This window comes from Myotis myotis, unplaced genomic scaffold, assembly GCF_014108235.1.
Source record: "Myotis myotis isolate mMyoMyo1 unplaced genomic scaffold, mMyoMyo1.p scaffold_m19_p_1, whole genome shotgun sequence".
Lineage (NCBI taxonomy): Eukaryota > Metazoa > Chordata > Mammalia > Chiroptera > Vespertilionidae > Myotis > Myotis myotis.
Window position 1 is genome coordinate 180,208,814 of NW_023416313.1, and position 23,383 is coordinate 180,232,196.

The window sequence follows — 23,383 nt, forward strand, 5'->3', positions numbered from 1 at the left end:
TGTAAGCTCCCAGAGGGCACTGGTTCTCATTCTCTCTGGATTTCATTGTATGTGCTTAATGTCTAGGGTAGGGAGTAGTACTCAATTCATACTAACTGAAAACATAAAAAGCATGTTCAGTCTCTTATTCTCAAAACTATTTTGGGAGTGTTTTTTAAAGCCCCATTTCACACATGAGGAAACCGAAGTTCAGTGATGTTAAGTGTCTTTGTTAGAGATCGAAGAGCTATCATTGGTGGAGTCAAAACTCTCTGTAAGAATATAATTCCCAAGTGATAACCAAGTTCTTTCACTTCCACAGTGAAATCTTTTAAATCCTTTCCCCCTTCCCCATAGTTGGAGCGGTTGCCCAAACCTTCACATTTCCAACTTGCCAACAGATCTTTTACTTCCAATCTTCCTTTCACTCCACGACCAAAGTTACCTACCCAAAATGTAGATCTGGTCACGTGACTTCCCTGGTTAAGTCTCTTGCATACATGACAAAGGGCCAAATTCTGTTTTCAAAGCCCTCCATAATGTGGCCTTCTAGTCTTGCTCTTCCAGTCTCATCTCCATCATCAAAGTTCCTATCAATTCTGGTTTCTTCCAAACACTCTGTTCTTTCCCCCCGTGTTTAACATGCCATTTGTTTCTCTTCCATGATTCATGAGCTTTTTCCCAGCCAGCTTTGTATGTAAGTAGATAATTAGCCCCATACATTGAAGAGCATGCCTAGCCAATTTATGATTTAAAGAATAATAAAAGCCAGTCATGCTCCCACCACCCAGTTTAAGAACATTAGCAACTCGCGGTGAGGGTTCTTTTAAGCCTCCGTGCCTCTGCACATGCTAGGGTGCCTGCCGGGCTTCAGTCTGCATAGTGAACTCATCATTTGGAGACGCAGATTCTGCTTTATCTCCTCTGGAAAGCCTCCATTGACTCCCTTGAGGGAGACTGAATGCTCCCATTATACCTCCATTATGGCATTTATAACTATTATATTTGCTTGTTTGCCTCCCCAGTAGATTGAAGATGCCAAAAATTTAATCTCTGCATCTGCAGCAACCAGCATAAAGGATAGTTACACAGAAAGTGTTCAGTAAGTAGGATGTCCATATAACCTGGAGTCCTGGTTTATGCCAGTTGTCCAGAAGTAATTATTACAAGTACTTCTTTTTATAGTAATGAACGTATTCTATTTTAAATGAGCAATTATATAATTGCCCTATAAATCAATAAATATTGATGATTAATGAATGGAGAGTTTAACATTCTAGGCAGGAAAAGCTGGTATGTAAATATCCTCAAATAAAAATTTAACAGCTGGCCCCTGTACCCCATCCTCCTCCAGAAGTGCTTGACTCTCTCAGAGACAGAGAAGATGAGTTTGCACAGACCAGATGCTCAATAACTTTTATTGTGTAAATACATTGAAAAGTGTTAGAATATTCCTACTTCAAGAAAACCTAGATGTAAAATGTGAATTTACAGTAAAGCTCAATGTGACAGATTACCATTGTCTGTTTACTACTTGATGGGAACTAGATAGTAGAGGAATTTAAATGACTTTACTACTTGCTGAAAATCAGAAATGCAGATTACTCCTGCATGAAAACCTAGTCAGAGTACGTAAATTTTAAAAATGTAATAGATGCTTTTAAAGAACCTCTTCAGTATACATATGCATTATCAGTTAGTTGCACTTGCTCTTAGGGAAATATAAAATCTCCTTGACTTTGACATAAATAAAATTTTTATTTAAAGTTTCTTTTGTTATTCAAGTAGAAAAGTTGTGTGGTTTGTTTTTTTTAAATTGATTTCAGAGAGGGAGAGAGATAGAAACATCAATGATGAGAGAGAATCATTGATCAGCTGCCTCCTGCATGCCCCACACTGGGCATCAAGCCCACAACCCGGGCATATGCCCTGACCAGGAATTGAACCATGACCACTTGGCTCAATCACTGAGCCACATTGCCCAGGCTAGAAAAGTTTTTAACTATTGTTAAACAAAAAGCAGGAAGTGAGGTAATTAATCTTTTGGATAATCTTCTCTTCTCCAACAGTGTCATATTCCTTGAAAATCAAAGTAATACCTTATGAATAAGGCTTTTAATAAATTACAAATATGTAATAGGTCTTATCTATCTTCTTTCTAAACTACTTAGTGCACTGTTGCATAGCAACAATTTTTTCCCCCCGCTTCTTTGCTGGAAGTCTGAGAGTCTGAAATCTGCATTGACTTGGATGAGCTTGGGAGTTTTTCTTGTGCCAGGGGTGCAAATATCCATTGTAGAAATCAGCAGCTGTTAGTGTTTTCTTGAGCATCACTGACCGAACACCAATCCAGCCATCCTAAAGGGCAAAAGATAAAGAGTGAATATGAAGTAGTAGTAAAATGAAGTAAATTGTAGTTTATAAAACTTTATCATGAAAACAAATAAACCAACCAAAACACTTTTACTAAATGCTTAGCTGCAAAGAGCACTGTAACGTATACGATTCTTTGACTCTGAAAGTTTATTATCAAGGAGTGATAACAAATGTATAGTCTGTATAAACCTACTTAAACATAGAGGGGCAGAATAAAAGGTATGTTTGCATGGTGCTTTATAGTTTTCAGAGTGTGTCCATGCTTCTTATTATGACTGGTTATCAGAATACAACCACTCTAAAAAGCAGACAGATCCTGTACTATCCACAGAGAAAACTGATGCCAGACAGTGTGAGTGATTGGTCTGAGGTGACACAATTTGTGGATCTCAAACTCACATCTGCAGACAACACCAGCTTCTTCTATGAGAGCAAACTACAGACCCAGCCAAGGACAAGATATATGCACCCAATGTTATTCCAGAATAAGTTGAAGAGACACGAAGGGAGGTTGACGCAGGAGTTCTCTATCTACAGTCTGTGTAGGTCAGATCAATCTATCATACATTTTAAACATCCCTTCGTGAGCATGAAACATCTCACATATACACCATATGAAGGAAATGCAAGGAATGTGGAACACTTCTTAGGAAAACATCATCAATATATATAAAAGCCTAAGTGACCATTATGACCAGTCGTTATGATGCGCACTGGCCACCAGGGGGCAGACGCTCAATGAAGGAGCTGCCCCCTGGTGGTCAGTGCACTCCCACAGTCAACCTCCTGGGGCCGGCTAGTGGCCTCGGTGTCCATTCCTTCCGTGCCTGGCCAGGCGACCCTTGCTTCCTCTCCTGAACCCGCCTGGGGAAACCAGGGGTGGGTGGTGGCAGGCACGGCCCCTTTCCTAGGCTCCCTCTTTGGGGCCAGAGGCCAACTTCCTGCGCCCTGTCTCTCCCCTGAGCCAGCAGGCCCCGATCGACCCGTGGTCCCTCCCTGTCCCTCTCCCAGACCGGCAGGCAGGCCCCAATCGCCCGGCCCTTATCGGCCCTGATTGCTGGCCAGGCCTCGGGACCCCACCCATGCATGAATTGGTGCACCGGGCCTCTAGTTGTCTTATAAAACAATAATGGTTTCAAAGTCGTTTTAAATTGTTAGAAATCTGTCTAACCACTGTTGAACAGTAGTAAAAGCAATTAGGACACATGCACTGTAGTTCAGCTAAATACTTGGATAGGACTATCTTTTATGATAGTCATATTAATAAGATAAAAAGAGCTTGTTATTAAATTGGTTTACTTAGAATATACAAATTTCTTCAAAAAGAAGCACTTTGGTTACTGAATTTTCTTTCATTGTTTGAGTAATAACAATGCCTTGGAAAAACTTAAATCACTTTAAAAAAATTACATGAGATTCTACTATTTGTTAAGAAAAACTGTCCATTGCCTCAATCTGATAGACAAGCAGTTCAGTGAAGTCCCAACTAAAAATGATAAATGATACAAACTATAAATTCAGTAAAACAAGTATGATAATTTTAAACTAAAGGAAATGTACCTTGCAACAAACCAGAAGTTTTTGTGACTGTTTGTGGTATATTATGGATCCTGGAATAACAGCCTGTCCTGTTAATTTTGGATCTAAAGAATGGAGGGGGTGGGGACATGAGAGAGCGAAAATAATTACACTTCATTATGCTTCTTAAAGATTAAATCATCGTGGGAGGCGGCACTAATCTAGAGAGGACTCATTTGCTGATAACCTGACTCTGTAACCCAAACTTACAATGGAGCCACAGTACTTCGTGTGTACCTTGAACCCAAACGCAAGCTTTCCATACCCATAAGCTATGAGTCCTTTACTCAGTCTCTCAAAGGTCAACCTAAAAATGCGGAATCCAGAAGTTTTGACCATTTGGGGGAAATAACTAGCTACCAGTGGAGAAATATACAGGATCTTAGCTGGCCCCTTCATCCATGACCAAACACATACCAATTCCTAGGTTTCTGGGGAACCCCGACTCTGAACTGCACCAGCACCCGCTGTGGCTCACACTCCTCAGTCCACACTGGGAGGGTACTAACGGGCCGCAGAACAGGCCTGTATTGTGAAATGCATACCTTGGCCCAAGATCTCCCTGAGCTACTCAGACATTTTCATTATGATATTCACCAGAATGAAATTAACCAAGTCATTTTGCACCCCCTGAAAAGCTTAGTGCAGGAAATCACAGAGCTTAAAAAGGGATAGTACCATGCTCTGCCTACTTCCCAGGTTCCTGTGATGACTAAATGAGAAAATACATGTGAATGGACACTAAATGAATGTAAAATATTATCATTATTGAACCCAAACAAACTAAAAGAATTCCTACTTTTTGTAAATGTGACCTATGGTAAAACAGACACATTTTCAAATAGACTATAGTGAAAACATTTTCTATGCCAGCTATTCAAAAGTTAATACCAGTGAGGACTGAACGATTAACTTCTACCAAATCCAGAAGTTTAATGGTGTTATCCATCCAGAGTGTCTGTAACGGAATCTGCAAATATAATTAAAGAAGGGATGATTAAAGAAATGCCCTCAGCCCCCAAACCTTTTAACTACCATTCTGTGCCAATCAGGTCTGACTTGTCTCCCAATTACAGAGGAACTGGGAACTCAGTTTCTAAATCTTACGCAACAGAACACAGACCTTCTATATCAGTCTCCAGAATTTATAAGACCTTAACATTAAACACTTTTAAAATCAATGTTTATATCTTTATTATTTCTAATTAAAAATATATGTACATGATAAAAATGCAAATTATATATATATATAGCAATTATATTAAAAATTTAGAAAATAAAACTATTCTGTACTCCCATCCCCAAAGGTAACCACTGTTAACAGTTTGGTGGATGTAATATCCTTTTTTTCCCTACCAATATTATTATTAAAAACCTAGAACATACAGTTTTATAAGGAACTTTTTTATTACTTAACCGTAAATCATGGACTTTTCATTAGTACACACTTATCTATTTCACTCTTTTTATCTGCTATATAGTATGTCATTTTATGAATGTACCATAATTTATGAAACCGGTATCTTTATGATCAATATTCATTATTTTTAATTTTTTGCTATTATAAAATTGAAAAATGTGGTAATAGCCTGCTAGATTCATGTTTGAGGACTTTTATATACTTGAGGAATTTTATACATATATATTTGAAGATAGTTATTGTGTTTTTTTAATTTTTGTTAATAGCTTCTTTTTAAAAATATATGTTTTTATTGATTTCAGAGAATAGAAGGGAGAGGGAGAAATAGAAACATCGATGAGAGAGAAACATTGGCTGCCTCTGACAGGGATTGAGCTCGCAAACGGGCCTGTGCCCTGACCAGGAATGAAACCTGTGATCTCCTGGTGCATGGGATGATACCCACCAACTGAGCCACACCAGCTGAGCTAGTTATTGTTTTTTTAATGGGCTACCTGGATTAAAAAGCATCAACATTTCACTCTAAAATGCTGATAGAAAAAAATGACAATATATTGTTTATTAGTGATGCCGAGGAGCATTCCATATATTTATTTGCACATTTTATTTTTTATGAAAACTACCAATTTATGCTCTTTGCCCATTTTTTAATAAAACTGAGTTGTTCATCTTGGCCTATTAATTTGTGAAAGCCTTTTACATTTTTAGGAAATTAGCCCTTTAATTCTTGAGTGTGTTATGAATCTTTTCCCAGTTAGTTGATTTTTTACACTATTTTTTTTCATGCATAAGTTTTTTATATTTATGGAGTAATATTATCAATCTTTTCTCTCATAACTTCAGTGGTTCACGTCATGCTTAAGGAGGCCCTCCCTACAGTTCAAGATTATTAAACTTATACAATTATTTAATTGTGTTTTCTTCCGTCTTTGGTGGGATTTGTAAAAAAATTAAATCCCTGATCCATCTAAATGTTATTTTGATTTTAAAAGGTAGCTCTCTAATGCTAACCAGTTGTCCCAGTGCTATTTACTAGATAATCCATCTCACCCTTTCCTGCAATGTGAAATGCCACCTTTATTACATAATATATATCTGAAACCCTAGAACTTGATTTAAAGATGTTAATAAAATTAACACATAGCAGAAAATAAGTTCTCTCGATTTTCTGAATTAAAAATAAGTTTATTTTCAGACTGTGTAGCTTGATCTCATTTAATAGGTGAAGAAAACGAGGCCCAGGAAAATGCAGCTATTTTCCCAAGGTTAGACACAGCTAGTTAGTAGCAAAGCCGAGGATCAGAATCCATGTTTTTTCATCCTCAGCTCAGTGCTCTTTTTATGAGATCCCTTAAAGAAGACATTTACTTTTTAGAAGAGCTAAGTGGTTGCAAAGATTTGAACAATAAATTTAAAATATTAAATTTGAAGAAAAGTTCATAGTGTTCATATTCTTAGATATGACACGTTTTGGTACAGTATTCTCCTTTATACCATGCTGACACATTTTGCTTCACTCATATTGCTTCCAATAGAAGTTTTTTCATGTGTGTAACCTTTTTCTTTCAAAGAACTCAAAATACTTTAGAAACATGCTTACTGACTAAAAAGAGGTATATATATACTGAGAGCTATGAATATGTTAGGAATATAATAAAAATATACAGCTCTTTTTTAAAATTGATTTGAGAGAAACATCAATATGCTGTTCCACTTCCTTATTTATTCATTGGTGGCTTCTTGTACGTGCCCTGACCGATCAAACCCACACCCTTGGTGTATTGGGACCATAATAAAACCAAATGAGCTACCCAGCCAGGGCCCCAAAATAATTTTGATTCTTGAGGAGGTAAAGCTTATCTTCATCTATCGTCAGAGCATTGCAGAAAGGAAAGGGATGGTAAAAATACAGTCATTTCAGTGTCCACCATCATTACTGTTAAAATTATATGTTTGCATAGATTTAAATTCAGTTTATCTCCTTTGATCTTGACAGTTGTGAACGGGGTAATTAACCCCTCTTTAGCGGTAAAAAAGCAGAAGCTCAGAGAAGATAAGGGTTTTGCTCTTCATAGTAAATGGAAGCTCTAGGAATTAAATCTCACCTTCTGGCTCTTTCTAGTATAGCACCAGCTTTTCTTAGTGGTGAGGAAAGGTGAACTGCAGAAATAGGGATCCTATGTAGTAATATATCTCCGTGTTTAACTTTTTGAGGAACTGTCAAATTGTTTTTCACAGCAGCTGCACCATTTTACATTCCCACCACCAATGTATGAAGGTTCCCGATTTCTCCACATCTGTGTCAAAACCTTTACTGTCTGTTTTTTTAATTATAGTGATCCTAGTAGGTGTGAAGTGGTATTTCAGTGTAGTTTTGATTTGCATTTTCCTAATGACTAAAGAAGTTGATCATGTTTTCATGGGTTTATTGGTAATTTATATGTCTTCTTGTGAGACATGTCAGATCCATTGTGCATTTCCTAATCAGGTTGTCTTTTTGCTGTAGCGTTTTAAGAGTTCTTTATATAATCTGGATACTAGATCTTTATTAGATATATGTTTTACAAATATTTTCTTCTGTTCTATAGGTTGCCTTTTCTTTTTTTTTCTTTTTTTTATTAGTTAAGGTATTACAAATGTGTATAGGTTGCCTTTTCATTTTCTGGGAATGTTTTTTGAAGCCCAACTGTTTCTTTTAATCCTCACCTGAGGATATGCTTTTATATTGTTTTTTGGGAGAGAAACATTGATCAGTTGCCTCCTGTACGCGCCTAGACCAGGGATAGAATCCACAACCTAGGTATGTGCCCTGACTGAGGATCAAACCTGCAACCTTTTGGTGTACAGGACAACACTCCAATCAACTGAGCCACCTGGCCAGGATGAAGCCCAACAGTTTTTAATTTTCAAGTCCAATTTCTCTATTTTTAGTTTGGTTGCTTATCTTTTAGGCAAGATATCTAAGAACCATTGTCTAATTCAAAGTCATTAAAATTTACCCTTGTTTTCTTCCAAGAATTTTATAGTTTTAGCTCCCACATTTAGGTCTCTAATCCATTTTGAGTTCATTTTTTATATATAGTATGAGGTAGGACTCCAAATTCATTTTTTTGATTGTGAATATCCACTTGTCCAAACTCCATGTGGTGAAAAGACTATTCTTTCCCTATCAAATTGTCTTGGTACCCTTACAAAAAACTAATTGAACACAAATGTATGGGTTTATTTTCGCCTCTCAATTCTATCCCACTGAGCTGTATATCTATGTCAGTACCACACCTGATTCCTGTAGTTTTGCAGCAAGTTTTTAAATCAGGCAGTGTGAGTCCAACTTTGTTCTTTTTTTCAAGAATTTTTGGCTATTCTGGTCCTCCTGGGATTTGGTATGAATTTTAGAATCAGCTTGTCAATTTCTGCAAAGAAGTTAACTGGGATTTGTATAGTAATTGTGTGGAATCTGTAGGTCAATGTGGAGAATGGTACCATCTTAACAAAATTGTCTTCCAGTCCATGAACACAGAGGTCTTTCTGTTTATTAGGTCTTTACCAGCTCTAACATTTTTTTTTTTGGGGGGGGAGATTTCTTTGTTTTTCTCTATCTAAGATCATGCCATCTGCAAATAGAGGTAGTTTTACTTCTTCCTTTCCAATCTGGCCCCTTGTATCTTTTCCTTGCCTAATTGCGCTACTACCTCCACTACTGAATAGCAGTAGTGATAGTTCTCTTGCTCCTGATCTTAGGCGGGGAAAGCTTTCAGTTTTTCACTATTAAATATGTTAACTGAGGGTTTTTTGGTAGATGTTCTTTATCAGGTTGGGAAAGTTCCCTTCTATTCTTAGTTTATTGAGCATTTTTTTTAAAATCAGTAAGGACATTGGCCTGGCCAGGACGGCTTAGTGGTTGAGCATCGACCTATGAACCAGGAGGTCATGGTTTGATTCCCAGTCAGGGCACATGCTGAGGTTGCAGGCTTGATCCCCAGTAGGGGTGTGCAGGAGGCAGCCAATCAATAATTCTCACGATTGATGTTTCTATTTCTCTTTCTCTCCCTCTCTGAAATCAATAAATATATATATGTATATATAAAAAAGAAAAAGACATTGGATTTTGTCAAATGTTTTCCCTGCATCTATTGAGACAATTCTGTGGCTCTTGTCCATTACTCTATTAGTATGGTGTATTGCTTTGATTGATTTTTGTATGTTGAATCAATCTTGCATTCCTTGGATAAATCTCACTTCGTCATAGTGTATAATCCTTTTCCATATGTTGTTTGATGCAGTATGTTAATTATGTTGAGGGGTTTGCCTCTATATTCATAAGGGATATTGATTTTTAGTTTACTTTTCTTGTAATGTCTTTATCTGGCTTTGCCTCTGCTTGGAATGCTCTTACTGATCTCGGCATAGCTGGCTCCTTACTGTTTTTCAGATCTCAGCTTAAATGTTAGTTCAGAGGTCTTCCCCACCTAGCCAATCTAAAATAACCTCCAGTTAGTCTGTCCTTTTAAAATTTTCATCAAAGAACTTATCACACTATCTGATATTTTCATTTACTTGCTTATTTGTTGTCTTCCCACATCATTTTATCTATAGTACCTGGGATAATGCCTGACATAATATGGGCGTTAAATATTGTTTAATGAATGAATAAATAATAGCAGATATCATTTAATGAGTACCTCCTCTGTGCCATATACTGTAATCTGGTCATAACAGATGCTTTATATATATTATATCAGCCCTAATTTTCTGAAGAACAAACTAAAGATCAGAGGTTACTTAATGTGACAGACCTAAAGTGGTTAAAATGGTAAATTTTATGTTATGTATATTTTATCACAATAAAAAATGAATTTCAGAACTTTTAAGGTTTAGTTTATGAGACTCATTCCTAAATAAAAATATTTTGAAAGTGAAGTACACACAAAATTAAGTAAAACTGTATTCTGACTTCCAACTCACTATACTTCCAATGGCACGATGAAGTCTGAATATTTCCTCTGAAGTTTGTTCCTCCCATTTTATACAGCTGGTACGAGCAGAAATCTTAGGGGCTACAAGATAAAGCCAATGGCAAAAATGAATAGCAAGTTCAGTGTCCGTGAACTGATAACTACTGATACTGAATAATAGATACAAGATTAATTCGTTACATTATTTTCTCAATTTTTGTATATGTTTGAAATTTTCCATAATACAAAATAAAAATAAATAAATTATGCAGGTACTAGAAGAAAACATGGGTGAATTTCTTTATAACCTAAGTATAGAAAAAAATCCTCTAATTCAAAATTCAAACGCAATTAAAGAAAAGGATCATAAATGTGACGACATAAAAATAAACTTTTGCAAGACAAAAAGAAATGCCATAAGTCACGCATTGAGGGGCATGAAGGAGGCAGCCAGTCAATGATTCTCTCTCATCGTTGATTTCTCTCTCTCTCCCTCTTTTCCTCTCTGAAATCAATAAGAAAATATATTTTTTTTAAAAGTCAGTAACATGGAAGGGAAGAAATAGTGGAGGAACTAATTACTATAGATTAAAGAGAATAAAGGGACATAACAACTAATTATAATTGGATCTCAGTTTGAAAAATATACAGCATAAAATGTTTTTAGACAATTAGGAAAATTTAAATATGGATTGGATATTAGATGCTATTGTGAAACTGTTCATTTTTCACGATGCATGCTAACGTGTTTAGGGATGAAAGGTCATGATGCATACTTCCAAATGGTTAAGCAGAAATTAAAATACATATACTAAACAAACACACATTTAGAGAAAACAAAGGAAAATATGGCCAAACACTAATAATTGTTGACTCTGGGTTACATAGATAGTCAATCTTTCAACTTATCTCTGTGTTTGATACTTTTCAACATAAAGAGTAGAGAAAACATTTCTATTCTTTCATGAAACTGCATGTTAACAGGGAGAGGGAGACCTTACCAACCATTCTTTTTTTAGGTATATTTTATTGATTTTACAGAAGAGGAAGAAAGAGGGATAGAGTTAGAAACATCAATGAGAGAGAAACCGATCAGCAGCCTCCTGCACGCCCCTTACTGGGGATGTGCCTGCAACCAAGGTACATGCCCTTGAACGGAATCAAACCCAGGACCCTTCAGTCCGCAGGCTGACGCTCTATCCACTGAGCCAAACCAGTTAGGGCAACCAACCATTCTTTAGAAAAGGACATACAAGTGGGCCTTCAACCTTTAGTCAAAATTAAGAGAAATGTGCAAATGAAGAAGTCAAAATGTTCAGATGCTTATCAAGTCCAACAAAAAACCCTTTGCCCTGACCAGGTAGCTCAGTTGGTTAGAATGTTGTCCCGATACACCAAGGTTGTGGGTTCAATCCCCAGTCAGGGTACATACAAGAAGCAACCAATTAGCCTGGCCGGTGTGGCTCAGTGGTTGAGCATCATCCCATGCACCAAGAGGTGTACAGTTCGATTCCTGGTCAGGGCACATGCCTGGGTTGTGGGCTAGATCCCCAGTATGGGGTGTGCAGGAGGCAGACGATCAATCAATATTTCTATTTCTCTCCCTTCCTTTCTCTAAAATTAATAAAAACATATATTTTTAAAAATCAACCAATGAATGCGTAAAGAAGTGGAACAACAAATCCATATTTCTCTCTCTGTCTCTCTCTCCCTCCTTGCCTCTCTCTAAAAATCAATAAAGAAAAAGAAAAAAGACAAAGGAAACCTATGGGAGGGATAAGAGTCTCTGTAGCTTTCACTTACCATGTGTCACCCCCTCAGTTGGCTGCTGCCTTCCATTCTTCAAACTTTCAGGCAAATTTTTCAAAACTGAAATAAGCTAAAAAAGGAGAGCAATATATTCAAGATGAAAAGAACAAAAGCAGAAATATATTACAACTCAGTGTCACGAAATTACTATCTATAGCTTTAAACGCTGTGTGGCAGGTAAGGTAGTAAATTGGTCCAAGCTGTGAGCACACGTGTCTACTCAGTGGGGATTCAGTAGAGATGCTGTTCTCTGTAGAGTGCAAGTCATTGATGTGCTTCCAGTGAATGCTGAGCTTTGACTGGATGTGCAAGCTTTCAGGATCAGGACAGACTATGCTCGGTTATCCACACTCTCACCCTGCAGGGAGGAAGGCAGTGGAGCCTCTCAGAGTGTACTCTGGGATCACATAGTTCTGGATTCAAATCCCAATTCCACTACCTACTAGCTGTGTCATTGTGGAAAAGTTATTTTACTTGTCTGTGATCTTCAGTGGCATCATCTGTAAAACAGTCACCAGCAAGAGCTACCTCAAAGTTTGTTGGAAAAGTAAAAAAAATAAGTCTATAAAGTATCCTGGCACACAAGTCAGTGCTTAATAAATGACAACCACTATTATAGTAGCATTTCCAAGGTGAGTGCCTGGAATAGGACACCATCTATATAGTTGGGGGAAAAGTTTCCTTCTATAGAAAATTAACTAGTTCATATGAAAATCATTAAGTTGGTTATTAAGCATTTACTCAGACCCTACTGTATACAGATTCAATGAGCTATGCAAAGCCATGGAGTTCATGTATAGCTGGGGGTCAGCAGAATTCCAGCGCATATGGATGCAAATGACTGGAACACAGGCACAGAAGTGCTTGGAGGGAAGCCACTTAGGAAATTCGGATGAGACTGAGGAGTGAAATTGGGAAGGATAGTTTAAAGCAGCGGTTCTCAACCTGTGGGTCGCCAACCTGTGGGTCACGATCCCTTTGGGGGTTGAACTACCCTTTAACAGGGGTTGCCTAAGACCATTGGAAAACACATATATAATTACATATTGTTTTTGTGATTAATCACTATGCTTTAATTATGTTCAATTTGTAACAATGAAAATACATCCTGCATATCAGATATTTACATTACGATTCATAACAGTAGCAAAATTACAGTTATGAAGTAGCAACGAAAATAATTTTATGGTTGGGGGTCACCACAACATGAAGAACTGTATGAAAGGGTGGCGGCATTAGTAAGGTTGAGAACCACTGGTTTATGCCTTGCTGTGAAACTATGGCCCACATAAGATCACGTGTTTCATTTGAAAACCTTTATTAAATACCCAAACTGTGTAAATTCTCAGACACACATGAGACCATAAATGCCATGTTAATTTTTAGGAAGTCAGGGATAGAAATCACTCTTAAAGAATTAAAACCATATATCATAAAATTGTTCTTCTCATCATAACCACTTAGGAAATATACTAAGTGAATAAAAGCAGTGTGATATCGAGATCTGTACCATGTTGGCACCCAGTCTTGACAGCACAACTTCCAATTCCTTTGCAGTGCTCTTGGGGGGCACAGGAATGGTTTCCTGTTTGAGAATTGGACCTACATCAAATCTACAAAAAAAAAAAATAGTAATGTGATTACTGACAGTTTCTTTCAATCAAAATGTCTGTCTACATGAGCGTTTACACACTACCAGATAGTTTAACCTTGGCCACAAATTTGACTGTTAGCCATTAGCAAAGATAAATGTCAGTTTGAAAGAAAGGTGAGTAAAATCTGGCCTATACTTAGTTTTTAAATTTATTTTTCTTAATGGGTAAAAGTATAAAGTTGCATATCAGGGGTTTGATTGCAATTATAGATAATTCTGTCATTAGTAATAAATACTATGAAAAAAATCTCTATTTATATAATGACATCATAGAGCAAAGAATTTCTTTTCCAAGGAAGTACAATAAAAACATTCCTAATTATTTCTTTCTATATTTCCTTTCTCAAAGGACAAGAGTTTTGCCTAGATTATAATCACTGTAGATTATAAGTAGGTGCAAGTACATTTGCATTCCCACAAGTCTTGTATTTTACATCAAGCTCTGAAATACTGGCCATTAGTTTTTATTAGAAATATGCTTTACTTTGAATATTTAACTTTGTAGACCTGTTAATTCTATTTTTAACCTATAAGTTTTAGTAAAATGTTTATTATGAAAAATCACAAACATTCACAAAAACAGTGAATAGCCTAATGAATCACCATATATACATTACCCAGATTTTAGAATTATCAAAGTTTTGACACTCCCCCCACCCTTTTTCTGAATTAAAGCAAATCCGAGATATTGAGTTGTTCTTCTGAACTTGTGAATTATTAGTTTCTATGGGGACATAAGGTGACAATTGGCAGAGTCTTAATACATTCCTGAAGCAGTTGTAAATAATTATTTCTTGGACTGCAGGTATAATAAAAAATTAAATGTTTAAGAAAATTATTGGTATACAATATATTCTTATGGCAGGTTCCAAAACATTTTTGACCATAGTTTTACTATAGAAACCAGGGCCAGTAGAACCAAGATTCATAGCAACTACTACACAAAAATCCATTTCTCATTTACATAACATCTTTTCTAAAAATCCAGTTGCTAATAATATAATTTATTTCAATTATCAAGTTAAAAATGTCACAAGGGCATAAATACCAAAACACTTATGGCTTATGTTAGAAACCAGGAAAAAACAGAAAAAGTATAAAAGCAAAGGAAGGACTCTGGAGTTGGAGAAATTAGAGCATCATCCATTCATCCATACCCAGCCCCTCCAATGAACTGATCAACATTCAAAATCACCAAGAAAATCTCAAGAAAATAAAATAAGCTCTTACCTTTTAGGCCTGATTTGCATAATTGTTACTCCAGTAATTGTGTCTCCTTGAAGCACAGTATGGATTATAGGGGCTGGACCACGCCACCTTGGGAGGCAACTGGGGTGGACATTCAATATGCCACTGAGTTAGAAAAGGCAGAAATTAGTATGCAAGTGGGTTGTGCCATTTAGTTACTGCTATCTAAACTAACATGCTACCTTTTATCATTAAACTTTCCCAAAATTTTGAAAAACTAACAGTTAAGTCCAGTCTTGTACTACCAGAACAGGGAGCCAGAGCTAAATTCACTCTACCATAAGAGACCAATGAAACTCAATTAAAAATAGAGCAAGAACAACTATTCACTGTTACAAAGATGTTGCAAAACAGCTCATGATGTGCCCTAACCAGTTTGGTTCAGTGGATAGAGCCGTCGGCCTGCAGACTGAAGGGTCCCAGGTTTGATTCCGGTCAAGGACATGTACGTTGGTTGTGGGCACATCCCCAGTGGGGGGTTGTGCAGGAGGCAGCTGATCGATGTTTCTATCTCTCCCTCTCTCTTTCTCTCTGTAAAAATTCAGTAAAATATATTTAAAAAGGCTGACGAGGCCTGGGCACCAGTGGAAGTCCTTCCCCTTGAGTTGGGCTTGCCCGCCTGGCCCCCAATATTTCAAAAAACAAAACACAAAACAAAACAAAAAAACCCAACAAAACCAGCTCATGATGAGTCTGGGAGTTTTTAAACAACAACAAAAAAATGTATTTTTTTTTTTACTATATGAGAACCACTCAAACCCTGTCATGCATCTCAGATAGTTTAGTTACATAATTACCCTCACTTCTCTCGGTTTGCAATTAGATGCCTAAAACAAGCTTCTTTTAGTACCATCACCTTCACTGTTTATCCCAATACTCCTATCACCCATTAATGAGCAAGTTAAATAATTTGATCTGTCATTAGTTTAATGTCTCCCATGAGTATGCACTTGAGAATGTGTGAATATGGGTCTTATATTGTAAGTTTCACTGTTCAGCTCAGTCTTACTCCTTCAACAAATACTAACTGAGCATAATGCATGTGCTGGCAATGTGCTAAGTGCTGCAGATACAAGCAACAGTGAACCAACCTGTCCTCAGGGAGCTTATGTGACAATGTGAGTGGAAGATAAGCAATAAAAAAACAGAATATGTAAAAAGTTTGTCAGTGGTGCGAAGGGCTATGGAGAAAAATAAAGCAGAAAAGGGGATAAGACTATTGGGTGGCAGATTACAATTTAAATAGTGGTTTAAGAAGGCTTTACCAGTAAGAAGACACTGGGCAGAAATATGAGAAGGTAAAGGAATAGCCATGCAGATATACAGAAGAAAAGCTTTCCAGGCAGAGGGAACACTAGGCACAGTACAAAGGTTTTGAGGAAGGTAAATGCTGGCGAGTTCAAGGCACAGCAGAGGCTACTGTGGCTGGAGTGGGGTAAACCTGAGGAATAGTACTAGGAAATGAGCCCAGAGAGCCAGCAGACCAAACCAAGTAAGCCGGTCCTCACAGGCCTTTAGCTTTTGAGTGAGATGGAAAACCACCAGAGAACTTTGAGCAGTGACTGGTCTGACTTATGCTTTAAAAGGATCATTTTGGCTGCTGGGTTGGTAAGAAAGTGAGAGGGCCAACGACAAAAGTAGAGGCCAATTAGGAAGCTACTGCAGTACAACAGGTGAGTGGCCAGAGTGGAAATGATGAGACACAGACTCCAGACAGATGTCAAAGGCGGAGCCAGTAGTATTTCCAGATGGATTAAACGTGTGGTGTGAGATGAGGAATTAAGAATGACTCCAAGGTTTGGGAGCTAAGCAACCAGAAGGCTGGCGGTCCCATCTGCTGAGATGAAGATTTTGGGGAGGAGCAGATTTTGGGCAAAAGTTCAGGAATATAGTTCTGGACCTTTCAAATGTTCTAGAAAAAGGGCTGTGGAGGAGGCAGTGGGCATTAGGGACCTGGAATTCTGGGAGAGATCTGAATTGGCGGGACACATTTGGGAGTTGTCAGCATATATATGTAATTTTAAAAAGTTTTTATTGATTTTAGAGAGAGAGGAAGGGGGAGATAGAAACATGGATGAGAAACATCAACATTTTTGTGGCCTCTTGCACGCCCCCTGCTGGGGATGGAGCCTGCATCCCTGACCGGAAATACCCTGCTGACCTCCTGGTGCATGGGTTGCCGCCAACCACCTAGCCACAGCGGCTGGGCAGCAAATATATAAAATTTAAATGAGGGTGCATGAAAGAGCATCATTCATTTTAACAATTCATACCATTAATAAAATGTTTTATTTTAAGAGAAAATACTAAAGAAAGAGCAATTAGAGTTCAAATTATTGCATTTTGTAAATACCAGGTCCATACATAAAGACCAAGGTCTCTCTACTATATTTCCTTATAAATAAAACTTACTAGGGAAACTTAAGAATAAGAGCCTCACTCAAAAGTCGGCCAAATGAAGCGACCACTCCAACATCATATTCTCCAGATCCAACATCTGGCCACTCGTACACGGGCAGCTGCGACTGGACAGCATACTGCTTCACTGGCAGTCCTTTTGGTGATGGGGAAGGCACGGTGACCACCTCCAATTTTTCGATTAACTCTTCTTCTTTGTTGTCCCTAAATTGTAAAGATTGGAAGAAAATATGACAGTATTAAGACAATGACAGTATTAAACTATTTCACACACCTCTACAGTATTTTTATGATTACATTCATGAGCAATTGAGAGACCGAGTTTTCACTTTTTAATGAATTTTAATTATTTTAAGTTTGAAGAGCTACACGTGGCCACTGACTACTGTTTGGACAGCATGGCTCTAGAAATATACAGAAACATATATAGTACAGACATCTTAAACAACTGGGATAGTACATATGCTGCTCCATATTTTGTTTCTCCCTCTTAACACTATGCTATTATGGGAGTCTTTTGGAAAAGATGGGTTAATTATGCATTTGCTAATTTATGCAACGAACATTTCTAGAATAAGACACTAAAAGCAGTGACTGTCTCTGAAGGGAGGAACTGGGGGATAAACACTTGGGGGGGGGGGAAACAAGAATGTATTTCTTGGGCATCATTCCATGACAGTACATATAGCACTACCTCATTCTTTTTATCTGCTGCATAGTACTCCAGTGCCCAGAGGAGCTGTTCATTGGTTTATTTAGCAGGTATTGCATCACATGTTGAGGAGTTCCGAGGAGTATACAGGGGGCCCCAAAAGAGCAGGAGTAATGGAGCCACCAAGTGAGGACCAGCAGAAGGGCCAGGATATTGCACTAAGAGATGTGGGAGGCAGTACGGGAAAACAGCACGTGGAGAGTACATTATGTGGGGTATGCAAAGGAGCAGGTGTGAAGAGAGGGTTTCAAGGGGTGTGTGTGAAGGGAGAAACATGACACACGGGGATTGAGGGAGTCAATATGAGGGGCTGCTGTGAAGTGCATGTGGGAAAGGCCTGACGGAGATGACAGAAATGAGCGGGGAGCAGGACACATCAGGAAAAAACGGAGCAGGGAAATATAAAATGGAGCCGTATACATGGGTACAGCCCCCACATATCATGAACTGTCGGGACAGGCTGGATCGCAATTTTTTTTTTTTCTTCTAGTAAACAGTATTTGTTAACTTTTAAAAATACTAAATATATACCTAAGCGTTCTGCTTTATATATTTACTCATCTGGACCTGCTTTTTGGACTATGTCCTCATTCAGCCCCAGATATCTAGGCCCAATTGTATACAGGAAGGGGGTGGGGGGCAAAGGAGTAAGACAGGGGTGTGCAGGGGATGCCTGCGCCTGTGAAGACGCCCAAGGGACTTGAGGTACAAATTAGAGGAATCCGAGGAGGTGGAAAGGGGAGGACTTGAAGTCACAGCATATTAGTCCCGTGAGCTCAGATGAGGACCTTAGGCAATCAGTGGTTCTCAACCTTCCTAATGCCGCGACCCTTTAATACAGTTCCTCATGTTGTGACCCAACCATAAAATTAAATAATTTCGTTGCTACTTCATAACTGTAATTTTGCTACTGCTATGAATCGTAATGTAAATATCTGATATGCAGGATGTATATTTTCATTGTTCGCGACCCACAGGTTGAGAACCGCTGGCTGAGCTCCGATTTCTCCGCGCGAAACCAGGCAGGACGGTGGTCGGGCTGGACGGAAGTGATGCCCGAAAAGCGGGTAGCGCTCGGAGCACGAACGGACCGGGCCTGGAGTGCGGGGTGCAGACCCGACAGTCCCGGGCGGGTGCGGCGCAACTTCCGGGCGCCGGATTCGCCGCGATCCGGGCCCACACGCCCCGGGCGCCGCCGCTTTCCCCAACGGGGTTCCAAACCGTAGGGCCGGCAGCAAAGGCTGGACCTCGGCGCCTTCGGCTGCGCCCCCCGAGCCCCGCCCCGGTACCTGGCGGCGTGCAGCGCCCGCAGCGCCTCGCGGGAGAACTGGTCGGTGCCGAAGAAGAGCACCCGCCAGGGCGGCTTCTCGCGGACGCAGGTGCCCCGGCCGTCCTCCCCGCCGAGCCCGGCCAGCGCTCGCCACTGGGGGATCGGCCTCCGGCCCGCGCCGCCTCCCACGGGCCGGGGCCCCCAGCAGCGTCGCACCAGCACCCTCATAGCCTGGGGCGGCCGCTCTGCGCAGGCGCTTCGGGCTGAGCGCGAGCGAGCGGGGCTCGAGGGGCGGGGCCGGAGGAAACCGAGGGGCGGGACCGGAGGAAACCGAGGGGCGGGACCGGAGGAAACCGAGGGGCGGGGCCTGCTGGTCGGAGGCGAGGCCGTTCGTGTTGGAGGTATTTGCCGGTTCAAGAGTCCCCGTGATTTTTTATTGTATGTATTTGCACGATTTATCTAATCTCCCCCAAGAACTCTTTCTGGAACAAGTCATGTGTTTTCACACAATGAAATCTCATTTATTGCCGTCATTCTGTGTCATTTTCTCAGCCATGATAACTAATATTTACTGCGTATTTAATATGCCACGCTTTGGCTACGCATTTTGATTAGTTCCGCTAACCCTCATATCATTCATACCAGGTAAATATTATTGCAACCATTATAACTGAAGAGCATGTGAGGCTCAGTGAAGTTAGGTAATTACCTAAGGTCCTCACAGCTGGTCCCTGTAGCTCCAAAGCGTGGTCCTAACCGTTTGGCATTCACAGCAATTCTATGTCCTCTCAGAGTCAGAGTCCCTGTCTTGCACCTGAGGGAAATGAGGCTCAATCACTTGCTCTGGCATTCACTCTACCCTGTGGGCTTCCTCCCACACAGAGGGATATCATAAAGGAGATTTAGGGAAACTGGTATCCTGGTATACCTGCTGGTGGTGAGGAGTGCTCTTAGAAGACCTCTAAGAACCTCTAGTGATTAGATTTTTCATTCCCCAGGCCCAGGCAGTGGCTTTCGCCTTGAATGTGCTCACACAGGATCCTGGCTGTAGAGAGGAGACCAGACTCCTTTCTAGCCACTCTCACCAACTTTCCCCATCACATAGAATCATACCCAGTCCGTTTTCCTAAATTATGAGCTCTGAACATCCCGGCTCCCATGTCTTTGTTCACGTTGTCCTTCCTAGATGCCTTCCCCACCTTCCTGCTTTCTAAATGCTGTCACACATTCTTCAATGCCAAGTTTAGACATTCTCCCCTGAGCTCTTGCCTGTATGGAGTTGATGTCGTTCTGATGCGTCCTCTTAATGCTCCGTGGGGACCTCTGCTTCTCACACAGTTTGGAGTTATCGAGGGAAGTTGCTAATGTGTGCACAAACATGGATACATTCACCTGTGTGTTGAATAAAAAAGAGAGCGGCAAGAGGAAGGGAGAGACTGTATTTCCAGTGATCCGCTCACCTGATCTGATCATATATGAACAGAGTGAGATGGGACCCCAAACCTTCTATTCTTTCAATGGAGTTCTCTTTCAGTATCCTCTCTTAGGGCAAGTGGAATGTGATTCTAATATTTAAAAAATGGTCTTATCCCATACAACATGACCTATAAACACAACTAAAATAGTCATTTGGGTTTTCATCTTAGACCGAGCTGCTGTCTGAAGTGTAGCTATCTGTATTTATGTTAATATCCCTTCTCTCCTTGAGTTAGAGGGCCTGCATTATGCTACCTTTAATTTTCAGCGCCCCAGTTCTTCACTGCTGTCCCCTAGAGCAGCCTGGAGCTGTTCACAGCGCCCTCTGCCAACCACACAGTGACTGATAGAAACCAGAAGGCTGAGAGGAGAAAAGGATTTTGTAGGATGATCACAGTTCATTTGTCATCAGACACACTTGGATCTACCACTTATCAGCCACGTGACCTGGGATAATAAATACACTGAGCCTCAGTTTCCCGAATTGTAAAATGGGGATGGTACTACTATTGTTCCACAGCCACCCCCTGCCTGTGCTTGCAGTAGAATTCCGCTAGGAGGCGCTGCTCACCAGCCTTTCCAGTCATTGACAGTGGGGACGTCGCAAGGCGGCAGCGCTTCTGATAGGGAGTAGGCCCTCTGTGTTTCCGTAGGAAATGTCAATCCCAAATATGCCCAGTCTTTCTGTAAAGCGGGGTTGGGCTGCAAGACCACCCGCCGAGGACAGGCCGGCCACGCTGGCCATCCCACAGCTCTTACAGATGGTGACTGCTAGGGAGGCTGTTCTGTGCAACAGACTCCCCCCCACCGGGAGACTGGAATGTCTTTGGTCCCAGCGGAGAGCTAAAGAGGCAGGCCGGGTGTCCTTGAAAGGAGAGAGACCGGAGAGGTCACATGACATCTGAAGGAAGCCAGATGTGAGACCCAGGACCCGGGAGCAGGTTAGGGGTACGGAAGTACCCCTTTGCTGCTGGCAGTCGACCTAGCAAACCAAGGGGAATGTAAATATCGCCCACATCCAATCCAGAAGCAGCACATATTTCTTCCTTACGGACTATGCACCTGTTAAACAAAAAAAATTGTCATGGCCGAAAGCTTTTTAAAAAGAATGAGTTTATTAAACCAAATGCAAGCAAGAAAAAAACCAAGACCGGGGACATGAAGTCTAAATCACCAGCAGCAGGGCTCTTTATACACCAAGTAGGGGAAGAAAGACGTAAGTTGTTTTGAAAGAATTTACATTGGCTGTAGATGAAGGGGATGGGAGAAGGTGAATGGGGCTAGTTCTGGGATAGGTGCAGAGTGCAAGGAAAACATGTTTGTTCTTTAGGATTGGTTATGGGCAACAGTCTGGAAAGTTCAAATGTAAGCAAGAAGCTTAGGCTCCTGGGGTTGGGGGAGGGGGCGCGGAGGTTCATTGGCTCCTGGCTATTCTCTTTAGATAAATGCAGAAATAGCCACCTGGAAGTTAATTCTAAGTTTCAACATTCAGTAATGTAAGCAATCTTTTGTTGGTTTTGCCATGCAGTTGTTAACTGATGAACCTCTTGTCTCTCTCCCTTCTACCCTCAGGACAGCTGCAATTTAATTCAGGACATCTCAGAATTTTCTCTGTGTCATTCCTATCCTAGAACTGGCTCGCTTCACCTTTTAAAGAGCCCCGTCAGCTCCAGGACAGTGGACATGTTTGTCTCCTCCATCCAGCCCTTCTTCCGGGGGTTTAGACGGGATGACCCAGGATCTGGTCCTTTTTCTAGCTAGCATATGGCCCAATAAACCCTTTCTTTCAGAAAACTTTTTGGCCATGAAGGCCCTTGTTTAACAAAGGAATAATATCAACATGGATACAAACACTTCTGGCAACAATGATTGTGTTTGTTTTGTATGCCTACTTGCTTCCATTTATTACAAAATGTAAAAAGTGCCCTAGGCGGTTTTGGTCCTTGGTTAGAGTTTGGCCGTGGACTGAAGGGTCTTGGGTTGGATTCTAGTCAAGGGCACGTACCTCAGTTGCAGGCTCAATCCTGGCTCTGGTCAGGGCATGTGCTGGAGGCAACCAGTCGATGTGAGAGACACATCCATGTTTCTCTCTGTCTCTCCCCCTCCCTTCCACTCTCTCTCTCTCTCTAAAAAAAAAAAAAAAAGGAAAAAAATATCCTTGGATGAAGATTAACAAACAAACAAACAAAAAAAGTAAAAAGTGATAAACTAGGCAAGAAATTAACACACAGAGACTCCTTTTTAAAATTTATTGATTTTAGAGAGTGAGAAAAGCGGTATAGGGGGTTGGGGGAGGCACATCCTTTTGTTGTTCCACTTATTCATGAATTCATTGGCTGCTTCTTGTATGTGCCCTGACTGGGGAATCGAACCCCGCAGTGTTGGCATACTGGGACAACACTCCAATCAACTGAGCTACCTGGCAAGAACTACTCTTTTTTTTTTAAATATATTTTATTGATTTCAGAGAGGAAAGGAGAGGGAGAGA

General features: G+C 40.1%; 1 protein-coding gene across 5 annotated transcripts; it reads right to left on the bottom strand.

The window, feature by feature from the left end:
• Nucleotides 1-1,376: 1,376 nt before the first annotated feature.
• Nucleotides 1,377-19,705, bottom strand: MTFMT (mitochondrial methionyl-tRNA formyltransferase). Of its 5 annotated transcripts, none has more exons than XM_036304645.1 (9): nt 19,439-19,704; nt 17,432-17,641; nt 15,002-15,100; nt 13,628-13,730; nt 12,112-12,187; nt 10,319-10,410; nt 4,825-4,903; nt 3,916-3,998; nt 1,377-2,337 (listed from the first exon to the last, which is right to left on the bottom strand). In XM_036304645.1, the coding sequence occupies exons 1-9, from the start codon at nt 19,645-19,647 to the stop codon at nt 2,143-2,145; spliced, it is 1,146 nt and encodes a 381-aa protein (XP_036160538.1). In that variant the 5' UTR covers nt 19,648-19,704; the 3' UTR covers nt 1,377-2,142. The 5 variants fall into 5 exon arrangements, with proteins under 5 accessions (XP_036160538.1, XP_036160527.1, XP_036160547.1 ...); XM_036304634.1 differs by having other exon boundaries at nt 15,002-15,124; nt 19,439-19,702; XM_036304654.1 differs by lacking the exon at nt 19,439-19,704 and adding an exon at nt 18,132-19,055 and having other exon boundaries at nt 15,002-15,124.
• Nucleotides 19,706-23,383: the final 3,678 nt, after the last annotated feature.